The 14,291-nt window shown below is 47.7% G+C and overlaps 1 protein-coding gene across 2 annotated transcripts in view; it reads left to right on the top strand.

The window, feature by feature from the left end:
- The window catches only part of ASB4 (ankyrin repeat and SOCS box containing 4), a 28,635-nt gene extending 15,427 nt beyond the window's left edge, over positions 1-13,208 (top strand). The window contains exons 3-5 of one of the 2 annotated variants that reach the window (XM_068238484.1): positions 1,258-1,748; positions 4,495-4,608; positions 11,754-13,208. In XM_068238484.1, coding sequence (XP_068094585.1) covers positions 1,258-1,748; positions 4,495-4,608; positions 11,754-11,942 — 794 coding nt within the window. In that variant the 3' untranslated portion in view covers positions 11,943-13,208. The remainder of the gene's footprint in view (positions 1-1,257; positions 1,749-4,494; positions 4,609-11,753) is intronic. The other variant, XM_068238485.1, reaches the window with a different exon arrangement.
- Positions 13,209-14,291: the final 1,083 nt, after the last annotated feature.

Consider the following 14,291-nt stretch of genomic DNA (forward strand, 5'->3'; position numbering starts at 1 on the left):
AAAGTCTGCAGTGCGTTACCACATGATCCAGTAATGCGAGTCAGTGGGGTGACGCAGGCAGTGTGCACGACGGGAGCGCGGTGTGACGCGGCGTACATGCGCGGCGTACCAACAGGAATCCCAGTGACGTACTTCCTGTGCAGCAGGGAGCACATCACTAGCCGGGGGGCGGTGCTATGCAAATGACCTCATTGATGCACCATGGTGCAGAGTCATATGGAGCTTCATTTCTGCAGTGCGATAATCGCAAACTCCAAGTGTCTTAAAGGATACCCAAGGTGACATGTGACATGATGAGATAGACATGTGTATGTACAGTGCCTAGCACACAAATAACTATGCTGTGTTCCTTTTTTTCTTTCTCTGCCTGAAAGAGTTAAGCATCAGGTATGTAAGTGACAGTTTCTGTCTGGGTTGGGACTGGGTCAGACTATAGCATAACCCTCAGAGCTCATTCACGCTAGGGGCGTTTTCAGCCTTTTTTCAAGCAAAGGCCATTTTTTAAAATCACCCACAAAACGCTTGTGCAATGAATCTCTATGAGAAGGTTCATAACTGCGCGGTTCGTGCGCTGTGCGTTCAGTTAAGTGGTGCCTGGAACATTTTTGGGGCGATTTTCGTATAATGGAAGGTATAGGAAGAGCGCTAAACTCTCACAAAACCGCTTCATGCAGCGATTGCGTTGGCGCTTTTTAGAATAAATACATTGTACTTATTCTTTTCCAGATCAAAGAGTTCACTTCCTGGCTTGCGTCAGGGAGTGAATCTCAAAACCGCTCTGGAAAAGCGCTTACAAAGGCGCTTTTACCAAAAACGCAGCGTGCAGTGGAGCGCCGGGTGGGGGAGAAAAAAACGCACAAAATCACAAAACGCTTGCGATTTTAGATGTGAACTAGGCCTCACTGATAAGTAATTACAGCCATAAAACACTTTCCTGTCAGTAAATGGCTTCTGAGAGCAGGAAATAGTTAAAAATGGTCAATAATTCATAGATTTGAGCTCCAGCATTCTTCAGTGACGGTGTCATTCAGCAGAGACAATGAAACAGTAAAAGTTAGACAACTAGATTTAAATACAAAAAAAACCTGTGGGACATCTAAAACAAAAAAAAGTCATTTTTAGGAGGAGGAGGACAGATACAATTGTTTTTCTCATCAGTTTATTTTCACCTCGCATGTCCTTTAAACCCCTCAGTGGTGAAGTGGTTAATAAATGGAAAATAAACATACTAAACATAAAGAATGCATTCCTTTCCAGGAGCCAATATAAACCTGCAGAGCATTGATGACACCGAGGAGACGCCGCTGCACACGGCGGCCAGAGTCGGGATCCCAGAGCTTGTGGATTTCTACATCAACCACGGAGCGGAGGTGGACAGCGAGAACGCCACGTTAGAGACGCCCCTGGCCACGGCGGCGTACTGGGCCCTCAACCTGAAGGAGCAGACCTACAGCCAGAAGCACCACCTGATCTGCCGGATATTGCTGGATTACTTCGCCGAGGTGAACGCCAGAGACATCGATCGGAAGACGCCGCTGCACAAAGCGGCGTGGAACTGCGACCACGTCCTCATGCACATGATGCTGGAGGCGGGCGCAGAGCCCAACCTGATGGACTGCAACGGCTGCGCCTCCCAGCAGTACGTCCTGAAGGTGACATCGGTGAGAGCCGCCGGGCAGCCAGAGATCTGCTTCCAGCTTCTGCTGAACCACGGAGCGGCCCGGATCTACCCGCCTCACTTCCACAAGGTACATCGCTGCGTCCCACGTCACTGCAGGACTTCCGTCTATAGGTGCCCATTCATCCCACGTCACTGCAGGACTTCCGTCTATAGGTGCCCATTCATCCCACGTCACTGCAGGACTTCCGTCTATAGGTGCCCATTCATCCCACGTCACTGCAGGACCTCCGTCTATAGGTGCCCATTCATCCCACGTCACTGCAGGACTTCTGTCTATAGGTGCCCATTCATCCCACGTCACTGCAGGACTTCTGTCTATAGGTGCCCATTCATCCCACGTCACTGCAGGACTTCCGTCTATAGGTGCCCATTCATCCCACGTTACTGCAGGACCTCCGTCTATAGGTGCCCATTCATCCCACGTCACTGCAGGACTTCCGTCTATAGGTGCCCATTCATCCCACGTCACTGCAGGACTTCCGTCTATAGGTGCCCATTCATCCCACGTCACTGCAGGACTTCCGTATAAAGCTGCCCATTCATGGTACAATGTTTTCATCAGATACGATCATTCAGGGCTGGTGCACACCAAGAGCGGTTCTGAGCGTTTTTTAAAACGCTTGCGGGGAGGGGGGGGGGGGGGGACCGATTGGCTAATGAAAGTGAATGGGAAGGTGCACACCAGAGCGGCTCGTTTTTTACCCAAGCGCAAACTCGGGGGCTGCAGCATTTTTTAGATTTCTGAGGCGTTTCTGCCTCAATGTAAATTATAGGAAAGTGGAAAACCGCTCTGAGAAACGCTAGATCAGAGCAGTTCTCCAGGCGTTTTTGTAACAGAAGCTGTTCAGTAGCAGCTTTACTGTAACAATATATGTAATCTGCTGCACAAAAACGCTCCAGAAAACGCTCAGCATGTTTAGAAAACCTCTCTAAACATGTCTAGAATCGCTCTGAAAAACCTCTTCAAAAACCGTCAGCGTTTCCGGATCCTTTATCGGTTTTTGGTGTGCACTGGCCCTAAGTCAGATTTTTACGATTTAATAAAAAACCACCAAGTATGTTGAGAAAATTGTCAATTGGATTAGAGAATTTTGTCGATCGGAATGCTGGATTTTACGATTGTATCTGAAGAGAGAAAGTAGAATAGAATAGAATAGAAAATCTTTATTGTCATTGTAACAACCGAAATTGTACAACGAAATTCTTAAGTGCAATTTTCCAGCACACACTCTGGAAAGAGCACCAAGCCGCTGCGTCCATACGCGCCGCCAGAAAGTCTCCTGATCATTACATTTTTGGGAAAAATCGATAATTACATCTTGATTTCTTACGATCCCGCAAATCTGATCAAATGATCGCACCTGAGGAAAGTATTTGTCAGTAAACGGCATTCACAGCTGAACTCTCTCTCTTCATACTTATTTTATTTAAGGAACTATCCTGATTGCCAAATAGGTAGTAATATTTTAGTGTAGATTCAGCCTCCTTCTTTAACCCTCCTGGCGGTCTATTAAAATCCGCCAGGAGGCAGCGCAGCAGTCATTTTTAATTTTTTTTTTTTTAAATCATGTAGCGAGCCCAGGGCTCGCTACATGATAGTCGCTATGCAGCGGCATCCCCCCGCCCGCTTCGATCGCCTGCGGCGATCTCCGATCAGGAAATCCTGTTCAAAGAACGGGATTTCCTGGAGGGCTTCCCCTCCAGGAGCGCGGGGGATCGAGCGCAGGGGGGGGGGGGGCGGCGATCGGTGTGCTCACGCAGCTAGCAAAGTGCTAGCTGCGTGCAGCAAAAAAAAAAATTATGCAAATCGGCCCAGCAGGGCCTGAGAAAACCTCCTGTGCGGCTTACCGCTTACCGCCAGGAAGGTTAAAGAAAAAATGTAAGCAGTTAAAATCTGACAGAACCGACAGGTTTTGGACTAGTCCATCTCCTCATGGGGGGATTCTCAGGGTCTTCTTTGTTTTCAAAAGCATTTTTAATGCGTTTTCAATGCGTTACAGCACATAGGAAAACGCAGGTAATTTTAGTTTTCAACTTTCTACATTGTTCCTCTGTTGCATTCTGGGACTGATTGCCTGCGTTGACGTTTTTAAAAACGCGCATAGCGTGTGTTTTACATTGACTAACATTGTAACGCGCAAAGCTATCATCGGCCGAAAAACTGCGCCTGGGTGCGTCGTAACGCAACGCACAAAAACGCTGCATTATATGTGAAAGCTAAAATGAAAGTCTATGGACTTTCATTTTACCTTGGGTAACCCAAACTTTACCCGTTGCGTTGAAACACAGAAAATCTGCCCTGATGTGAAAGAGCCCTTAGTCATAGCCCCTGAACAAGCATGCAGCAGATCAGGTGTTACTAGATTAGCTGCATGCTGGTTTCAGGTGTGTGATTCAGACACTTCTGCAGCCAGAGAGATCAGCAGGACAGCCAGGCAACTGGTATAGTTTAAAAGGAAATAAATATCCATATGACTCTCACTACAGATTCCCTTTTTAGGACACCTGTGAGAGGCATAAGGAAGCTGCCATATTTATTTCCTGTTAAACAATACCAGTTGCCTGGCTGTCCTGCTGATCTTTGGCTGCAGTAGTGTCTGAATCACACACCTGGGAAGAGGGGAGGCTCCGGGGTAAGTGAAAGTAGACCTATAGGAGTTTGTTCACATACTGGCTAATATACTGGAACGGAGGAGGGATTTTGTAATTTTCCTAAAGTTGCACAAGTAATATATACAGAAGGAGAGAGCTGAATCCAGTACATACAAGAATATAATAACTGCTCTGTATTAACCACCTGGCGTCCTCTCCAGGTCCTGCAGGAGTGCCACGCCTACCCGAGGGCGGTGGAAGTGATGATCAATGCGTATGAACACATCGATGCAACGTCCAGGTGGAATGCAGCCATTCCGGAGGATGCCCTGGAGGTAATAAGCACTGCCAGAACCAATTCTTAGTTAGGGCCGGCGCACACCAAGAGTGCCAGCGTAATCACAAACGCTCAGCGCTTTTTAAAGTGATTTTTCAAGGCGATTCTTGGCACGTGCCTAGCGATTTTTTTTTATCTATACCTAGCAATTTTCGGATCGTTTTTGTGTAGAATTTTTTTTAATTTATATACAGTACAGCTGCTAGTGTATTGGTTTTGTGACAAAAACGCTTGGAAAATTGGTCTATTCTAGCGCTTTTCATAGCGATTTCCCACTTTCCTATACTTAACATTGAGGCTTAATCGCCTCAGAAATCAGCAAAAATGCTGCAGGACCCGCGTTTGCATTTGGGAGAAAATTACATCGCTCTTACATAGTTACATAGTTATTTTGGTTGAAAAAAGACATACGTCCATCGAGTTCAACCAGTACAAAGTACAACTCCAGCCCGTCCCCCACATATCCCTGCTGATCCAGAGGAAGGCACAACACCAGCCTGCTCCCTCACATATCCCTGCTGATCCAGAGGAAGGTACAGCACCAGCCTGCTCCCTCACATATCCCTGCTGATCCAGAGGAAGGTACAACACCAGCCTGCTCCCTCACATATCCCTGCTGATCCAGAGGAAGGTACAACACCAGCCTGCACCCTCACATATCCCTGCTGATCCAGAGGAAGGCACAACCGCAGCCTGCACCCTCACATATCCCTGCTGATCCAGAGGAAGGCACAACACCAGCCTGCACCCTCACATATCCCTGCTGATCCAGAGGAAGGCACAACACCAGCATGCTCCCTCACATATCCCTGCTGATCCAGAGGAAGGCACAACACCAGCCTGCACCCTCACATATCCCTGCTGATCCAGAGGAAGGTACAACACCAGCCTGCTCCCTCACATATCCCTGCTGATCCAGAGGAAGGCACAACACCAGCCTGAACCCTCACATATCCCTGCTGATCCAGAGGAAGGCACAACACCAGCCTGCCCCCTCACATATCCCTGCTGATCCAGAGGAAGGCACAACACCAGCCTGAATCCTCACATATCCCTGCTGATCCAGAGGAAGGCACAACACCAGCCTGCTCCCTCACATATCCCTGCTGATCCAGAGGAAAGCACAACACCAACCTGCACTCTCACATATCCCTGCTGATCCAGAGGAAGGCACAACACCAGCCTGCACCCTCACATATCCCTGCTGATCCAGAGGAAGGCACAACACCAGCCTGCACCCTCACATATCCCTGCTGATCCAGAGGAAGGTACAACACCAGCCTGCACCCTCACATATCCCTGCTGATCCAGAGGAAGGTACAACACCAGCCTGCTCCCTCACATATCCCTGCTGATCCAGAGGAAGGCACAACACCAGCCTGCTCCCTCACATATCCCTGCTGATCCAGAGGAAGGCACAACACCAGCCTGAATCCTCACATATCCCTGCTGATCCAGAGGAAGGCACAACACCAGCCTGCTCCCTCACATATCCCTGCTGATCCAGAGGAAAGCACAACACCAACCTGCACTCTCACATATCCCTGCTGATCCAGAGGAAGGCACAACACCAGCCTGCACCCTCACATATCCCTGCTGATCCAGAGGAAGGCACAACACCAGCCTGCACCCTCACATATCCCTGCTGATCCAGAGGAAGGTACAACACCAGCCTGCACCCTCACATATCCCTGCTGATCCAGAGGAAGGTACAACACCAGCCTGCTCCCTCACATATCCCTGCTGATCCAGAGGAAGGCACAACACCAGCCTGCTCCCTCACATATCCCTGCTGATCCAGAGGAAGGCACAACACCAGCCTGAATCCTCACATATCCCTGCTGATCCAGAGGAAGGCACAACACCAGCCTGCTCCCTCACCTATCCCTGCTGATCCAGAGGAAGGCACAACACCAGCCTGATCCCTTACATATCCCTGCTGATCCAGAGGAAGGCACAACACCAGCCTGCCCCCTCACATATCCCTGCTGATCCAGAGGAAGGCACAACACCAGCCTGCACCCTCACATATCCCTGCTGATCCAGAGGAAGGTACAACACCAGCCTGCACCCTCACATATCCCTGCTGATCCAGAGGAAGGTACAACACCAGCCTGCTCCCTCACATATCCCTGCTGATCCAGAGGAAGGCACAACACCAGCCTGCTCCCTCACATATCCCTGCTGATCCAGAGGAAGGCACAACACCAGCCTGAATCCTCACATATCCCTGCTGATCCAGAGGAAGGCACAACACCAGCCTGCTCCCTCACCTATCCCTGCTGATCCAGAGGAAGGCACAACACCAGCCTGATCCCTTACATATCCCTGCTGATCCAGAGGAAGGCACAACACCAGCCTGCACCCTCACATATCCCTGTTGATCCAGAGGAAGGCGGAAAAAACCCTTACAAGGCATGGTCCAATTAGCCCCTAAAGGGAAAGTCCCAGCTGCTTACCGGTAGCCGTGCTTCAGCAAGTCCTCCAGGATAGCTCTGGTATGATCCATCCCATCCAAATATATTAACCAAGCGCTGGCGTTTTTAGAAGCGCTCAGAAGCGCTCTTGGTGTGCACCAGTCGTAAGAGGAAAATATATGAACAATATTAGCCTATCACAGGCGCTGAACATAATAAACCGATTTTATTACAGCTGATAGAGAATTCTAGAAATAGTCCATTGTGATTCCTCCAGCGCTACAGGGAACCAAAATCACACACTGCTGATGTGGAGGTGAATAATGATCCCACACACTTTACTGCCACAGACTTGTATCTGTAAATTTCTTATTCTGTGTCTGAAATCCCTGATTTTAGGGTGCGGTCAGGAGAAAGTATCTCCCCGTATAGAAATCTGTCCAGAATATGCGCCGGGGTCCGCTGCCAGCATAGGAGCGATCCGCAGCATGTGCCGAGCACAGATTTGGCATAATTGTAATTTTGCATTGTATTTCTCAATTATAATGTGAAGTTGTAATGCAAAATTTCTGTAAAATGTGTCATTAATTTTGCATGTAAACCTAATCCATTCGTAATTTTGTGTAATTTTGTGATACATTTGGCAGTTAATAGCAAAGCCCCTATATATGTTATCATCACCAAAATTGCTACGTATGTTAGAGGGAATACCGAGGAATAATAGGGAAAAAAACCTTTTAGTTTTTGAGAAAATCTATTTTAAAAATGCAAAGGAAAAAAGGTTTTGAAACATTTTTCTTTGTATATTTAAAATATTTTCTCAAAAACTACAAGGTGTTTTTTGTTTACTTGTTCCCAGCGTTCTCCGTAACATATGCAGCAATTCTGGTGACAATCGCATATATCGGGGCTTCGCTATTCACGGCACAAAATTACGTGAAAATGACACAAACATTTATACGAAATTACGAATAATTATATGAAATCAATTGAATTTACAAATCGTAACTGTGTACGGGTGTAATTGCGAAAATGCATGCAAAATGTTGTGTAATGGTAATTACCCAATTATGATCATCCCTAGTCCCAGGTACAGCAGTGTTACACTTCCCCCAACAAACCCAAACAAATCCCTGAGCAGAGATCTCCCGCAGCAACACAGCGCTGCTATACTCGGGCTGCAGGCAGTTGAGTTTGGAGTGAAGCATTGCTGGAGAGATAGGGAGTCTCAGTAATCCGCCTGGATATGGCATTTACTGTCTGCTCATCTATCAGTGAGTGTTTCTCCTGCTGTGTGTACAGAAGGGGTGTCACCTTTCCCCGCCATCTTCCTCTATATATAGCGGAGGTCACTGCTGCTGCCGCCTCACCACTGCCTGATGGTTCACTGAGCAGCCCAGGCCTGTCCCAGCTTCACAACGTTCCGGGAATGTCTGAGCATTGCTGCTGTGTGTTATGATGATAGTCAGTAGTGATGGGCCAAACATCAAATTTAAGGTTCGCGAATGGCGAACATGAATTTCTGCAACAGTTTGCAAATCCACAAATCGCCATAGACTATTCTATGAGCAGGTGAATTCCAAAACCTACAAAGACTGTTTCTGGCCACAAAGCGATGGAAAAGTTGTTTGAAGGGGTCTAATACCTGGACTGTGGCTTGCCGGAGGGGGATTCATGGCAAAGGTCCCACCCAAAATTACCAAGTTGGGGCAGAGTCGTGTTTTCATCTTTAAAGGGCAGAAATCACATTACATTCCTAAATTGGTGGAATAAAGTGCTTTAAAACATCCGGCGTGTGTACATGTCCATCAGGTAGTGTAAGGGTTACACCCTCTTCACACTGACAGACGAGACGCCGTGCAATGCTCCGCAGTCCGCAAACAACCGCAAAGGCCTTTAGTGATTACGTCACGTGAGCATATCTACCTGGCTACCTATACTGGGGAAACCTACCTGGTTAACCTTTACTGGGGGAACCTACCTATCTAACCTATACTAGGGGCACTTACAGTGGTGTGAAAAACTATTTGCCCCCTTCCTGATTTCTTATTCTTTTGCATGTTTGTCACACTTAAATGTTTCTGCTCATCAAAAAACGTTAACTATTAGTCAAAGATAACATAATTGAACACAAAATGCAGTTTTAAATGATGGTTTTTATTATTTAGTGAGAAAAAAAACTCAAAACCTACATGGCCCTGTGTGAAAAAGAAATTGCCCCCTGAACCTAATAACTGGTTGGGCCACCCTTAGCAGCAATAACTGCAATCAAGCGTTTGCGATAACTTGCAACGAGTCTTTTCCAGCGCTCTGGAGGACTTTTGGCCCACTCATCTTTGCAGAATTGTTGTAATTCAGCTTTATTTGACTGTTTTCTAGCATGAACCGTCTTTTTAAGGTCATGCCACAACATCTCAATAGGATTCAGGTCAGGACTTTGACTAGGCCTCTCCAAAGTCTTCATTTTGTTTTTCTTCAGCCATTCAGAGGTGGATTTGCTGGTGTGTTTTGGGTCATTGTCCTGCTGCAGCACCCAAGATCGCTTCAGCTTGAGTTGACGAACAGATGGCTGGACATTCTCCTTCAGGATTTTTTGGTAGACAGTAGAATTCATGGTTCCATCTATCACAGCAAGCCTTCCAGGTCCTGAAGCAGCAAAACAACCCCAGACCATCACACTACCACCACCATATTTTACTGTTGGTATGATGTTCTTTTGCTGAAATGGTGTGTTACTTCTATGCCAGATGGACACGCACCTTCCAAAAAGTTCAACTTCTGTCTCGTCGGTCCACAAGGTATTTTCCCAAAAGTCTTGGCAATCATTGAGATGTTTTTTAGCAAAATTGAGACGAGCCTTAATGTTCTTTTTGCTTAAAAAAGTGGTTTGCGCCTTGGATATCTGCCATGCAAGCCGTTTTTGCCCAGTCTCTTTCTTATGGTGGAGTCATGAACAATGACCTTAATTGAGGCAAGTGAGGCCTGCAGTTCTTTAGATGTTGTCTTGGGGTCTTTTGTGGCCTCTCAGATAAGTTTTCTCTGCGCTCTTGGGGTAATTTTGGTCGGCCAGCCACTCCTGGGAAGGTTCATCACTGTTCCATGTTTTTGCCATTTGTGGATAATGGCTCTCACTGTGGTTCGCTGGAGTCCCAAAGCTTTAGAAATGGCTTTATAACCTTTACCAGACGGATAGATCTCAATTACAGTACTTTTGTTCTCATTTGTTCCTGAATTTCTTTGGATCTTGGCATGATGTCTAGCTTTTGAGGTGCTTTTGGTCTACTTCTCTGTGTCAGATAGCTCCTATTTAAGTGATTTCTTGATTGAAACAGGTGTGGCAGTAATCAGGCCTGGGGGTGACTACAGTAATTGAACTCAGGTGTGATAAACCACAGTTAAGTTATTTTTTAACAAGGGGGGCAATCACTTTTTCACACAGGGCCATGTAGATTTGGAGTTTTTTTTCCTCACTAAATAATAAAAACCATCATTTAAAACTGCATTTTGTGTTCAATTATGTTATCTTTGACTAATAGTTAACGGTTTTTGATGAGCAGAAACATTTAAGTGTGACAAACATGCAAAAGAATAAGAAATCAGGAAGGGGGCAAATAGTTTTTCACACCACTGTACCTATCTAACCTATACTGCGGGAACCTACCTATCTAACCCATACTGCAGGCACCTACCTATCTAACCTATACTGGGGGAACCTACCCATCTAACCTATACTGGGAGAACCTACCTATCTAACCTATACTGGGGGAACCTACCTATCTAACTTATACTGGGGACACCTACCTGGCTAACCTATACTGGGGGAACCTACCTGGCTACCTATACTGGGGGCACCTACCTGGCTAACCTATATTGGGAAAACCTACCTGGCTACCTATAGTGGGGGCACCTACCTATCTAACCTATACTGGGGGAACCTACCTGGCTAACCTATACTGGGGGCACCTACCTATCTTACCTATACTGGGGGAACCTACCTGGCTAACCTATACTGGGGAAACCTACCTGGCTACCTATACTGGGGAAACCTACCTGGCTACCTATACTGGGGAAACCTACCTGGCTACCTATACTGGGGGCACCTACCTGGCTACCTATACTGGGGGCACCTACCTAGCTACCTATACTGGGGAACCTACCTGGCTACCTATACTGGGGAAACCTACCTTGCTACCTATACTGGGGGCACCTACCTGGCTACCTATACTGGGGAAACCTACCTGGCTACCTATACTGGGGAAACCTACCTGGCTACCTATACTGGGGGCACCTACCTAGCTACCTATACTGGGGGAACCTACCTGGCTACCTTTACTGGGGGAACCTACCTATACTGGGGGAACCTACCTGGCTACCTATATTGGGGGAACCTACCTGCCTACCTTATACTAGGGAAACCTACCTGGCTTCCTATATAGGGGCGGGGCAGGGGTTTGGAGGGGGGCGCAGGGGTGGAGGGGGGGGAGGGGGGCGTATCCTTACAAGTTTGAGTCTAGAACTGGCCCTGCCAGGCATTATTTTCACTGGCTTCAGTACGCTCAGTAAACAAAAAATCTGCAGAGCTGCACCTGCCAGCCATAAAGATGTCGCCATGTGATAAATCTCAGAATGTAAATCAAGGAGAGGAGAGATTTCACAATGGGCAAACACTGACTATAAGTCATGTACAGGTTATATTTAGCGGTCTCTCTGATGTTTTGTGTTGCAGAGGCATCGCTTTTTCTACGACTCTGTCTTCGAGGTGTGCAGCAACACTCCCCGCTCCCTCATGCACATGGCCAGGTGCGCCATACGCCGCTTATTGAAGAGGAGGTGTCATCGGGTCATCCCACAGCTTCCACTGCCGCCCTTCCTGAAGAAATACCTTCTGCTGGAACCCCAAGGATGTCTACGCTGACTCTCCAAGCCTGAGCCTGCGCGGGCGGAGCCAGACATGCACCTGCCCCCGCGCTCTCATCTGAGGCAGGCGGAGCCAGACGTGCACCTGCCCCCGCGCTCTCATCTGAGGCGGACGGAGCCAGACGTGCACCTGCCCCCGCGCTCTCATCTGAGGCGGACGGAGCCAGACGTGCACCTGCCCCCGCGCTCTCATCTGAGGCAGGCGGAGCCAGACGTGCACCTGCCCCTGCGCTCTCATCTGAGGCGGACGGAGCCAGACGTGCACCTGCCCCACGCTCTCATCTGAGGGGGCGGAGCTGGTGAAGCATGGGTGTGGCTTAGCCCCATTATACTTGTGTTAAGTGGATCTTAGCTTCATTCCTAGGAACATTTGCGTGCTGACACTGCAGTGCATGCTGGGAATTTCCGTTTCCCAACAGCTTAAAAAAAATGTTGTCAGAAATTTTAAAGCTGGAGTGTTTCTGGCTTTGGGCGGTTCTCTGGCTTCCATCCCGACACCTTACCCGCCACAAACTGCAGCCTGTGCTGTCAGGGCTCCACCCACTGGTTTCACTGGTCATCAAACTCCCCCCATTTCTGTCAATCACCAAAACTTTTTGAAGTGTACCCCAGAGAGTACCGCCCACTGCAACCAGAGAGAGCTGCTTTATGCTGCAAAGGATTGTGGGAAATTAGCAAGTTTACAAGCAAAAAGTCGGTAATTGATTTAGACAATAGACTGTGCGTTTATACAATGCAAAAGGGTTCCACCGTATGAAAGAAGACAGATGCTGAAAAGGCGCTTCATAATTTAATGTCTTATGTTGATGTGATGATAAGATGATAAGACTTGCTGGGTAACTGGTTTCGATTTTGGGGTCTGTAAAAGTTTTTGAATTGATTTATAATTCTATGAATATGGTCGTGTAAGGCCCAGAAGAAACAGGAGAAAAAGGGAATCGCATAAATGGGCCCATGTCTGTCTGTCCGCTGAGTTTTCTGATGGTTGATAGTTTCACACCTTATCAATGCTCCATTTTGAGAGGACTTTGTCACCTACTTTTTTGAAGTTTTGCAGAGTGCTGAAGAGGAATAATTATTTTCAAGGAGAAAACTCAGGAGAGAAAGTTACGGTAATTGCATATGGGCCGGTGTGTACAAGGCTGTCCTGATTAAAGCGGATCCGAGATGAAAAACTAAAGCTGGCCACTAACGGTCAAATTTCTAGCGAAAAATCGTTCACTACACCATCAACTAACCAATCATTGCTTCCTATCTATCACGACCACCAAGAAAATCCAAATTTTGGTTCGACGAAAATTTAATCGGACGATTTTTTTTCATAATCGTTCATTATCGATTGTGCCCATCAACTGTGATTATTTACCACCAATACGATCAGAATTTCTGATTGCTCGAACGATTTTTTTTGCTAGAAATTGGACCGTTAGTGGCCAGCTTAACTATAACAAGTAACTTGTTTATATATCCTATGTAAAGGACAGCTGAAGTGAGAGAGATATGGAGGCTGCCATATTTATTTACTTGTAAACAGAATGAGAATGAAGGAGGCACTCTACTGGTGATATTAAACTTGTGTTTAATGCGAAAAGTAGCTTAACACGACATGTTTAGGGTTTCCCCTTTCCTCGGGTACACCTGTGGAAAGAGGAAACCCTGAAACATGTCGTGTTAAGCTACTTTTCACATTAAATGCAAGTTTAACCTCCATGGCGGTATAATTCCCGCGACTGCGCGGCCGCGGGAGGGTTTTTTTTCAACTTTTTTTTTTTTGTAGCATGTAGCTAGCCTAGCGCTAGCTACATGTTTCCCCCCCCCCCCCTCCCTGCGGCATCCTCCCGTACTCACGGATCGCCGCCGGCGCCGCTTGCCCATAAGGAAATCCCGTTCTGAACAGGATTTCCTTGAGGGCTTCCCCCATCGCCATGGCGACGAACGGAGTGACGTCGCCGACGTCGTGACGTCACAGGGAGTCCCGATCCACCCCATAGCACAGCCTGGCGGCGATTGGCCATGCTGCGCAAGGGGTATGCGGGGGGGGGGGGCGGCCTGTATCGCGGCGGGTAGCGGCGCATCGGCGGCGATCAGACCAAACACGCAGCTAGCAAAGTGCTAGCTGCGTGTTTGAAAAAAAAATGATGTAAATGGGCCCAGCAGGGCCTGAGCGGCACCCTCCGGCGGCTTGCCCCGTGTCACACACGGGGTTACCGCCAAGGAGGTTGATATCACCAGTAGAGTGCCTCCTTCGTTCTCATTCTGGACTATTACATGCGGAGGTGGTGACTCACTGAGGGATTGTGCACCAGTGGACCAGGCGGTTGTCCTGGGAGAGAGGTTGCTTTGCGGT

This window comes from Hyperolius riggenbachi, chromosome 5, assembly GCF_040937935.1.
Source record: "Hyperolius riggenbachi isolate aHypRig1 chromosome 5, aHypRig1.pri, whole genome shotgun sequence".
Taxonomy (NCBI): domain Eukaryota; kingdom Metazoa; phylum Chordata; class Amphibia; order Anura; family Hyperoliidae; genus Hyperolius; species Hyperolius riggenbachi.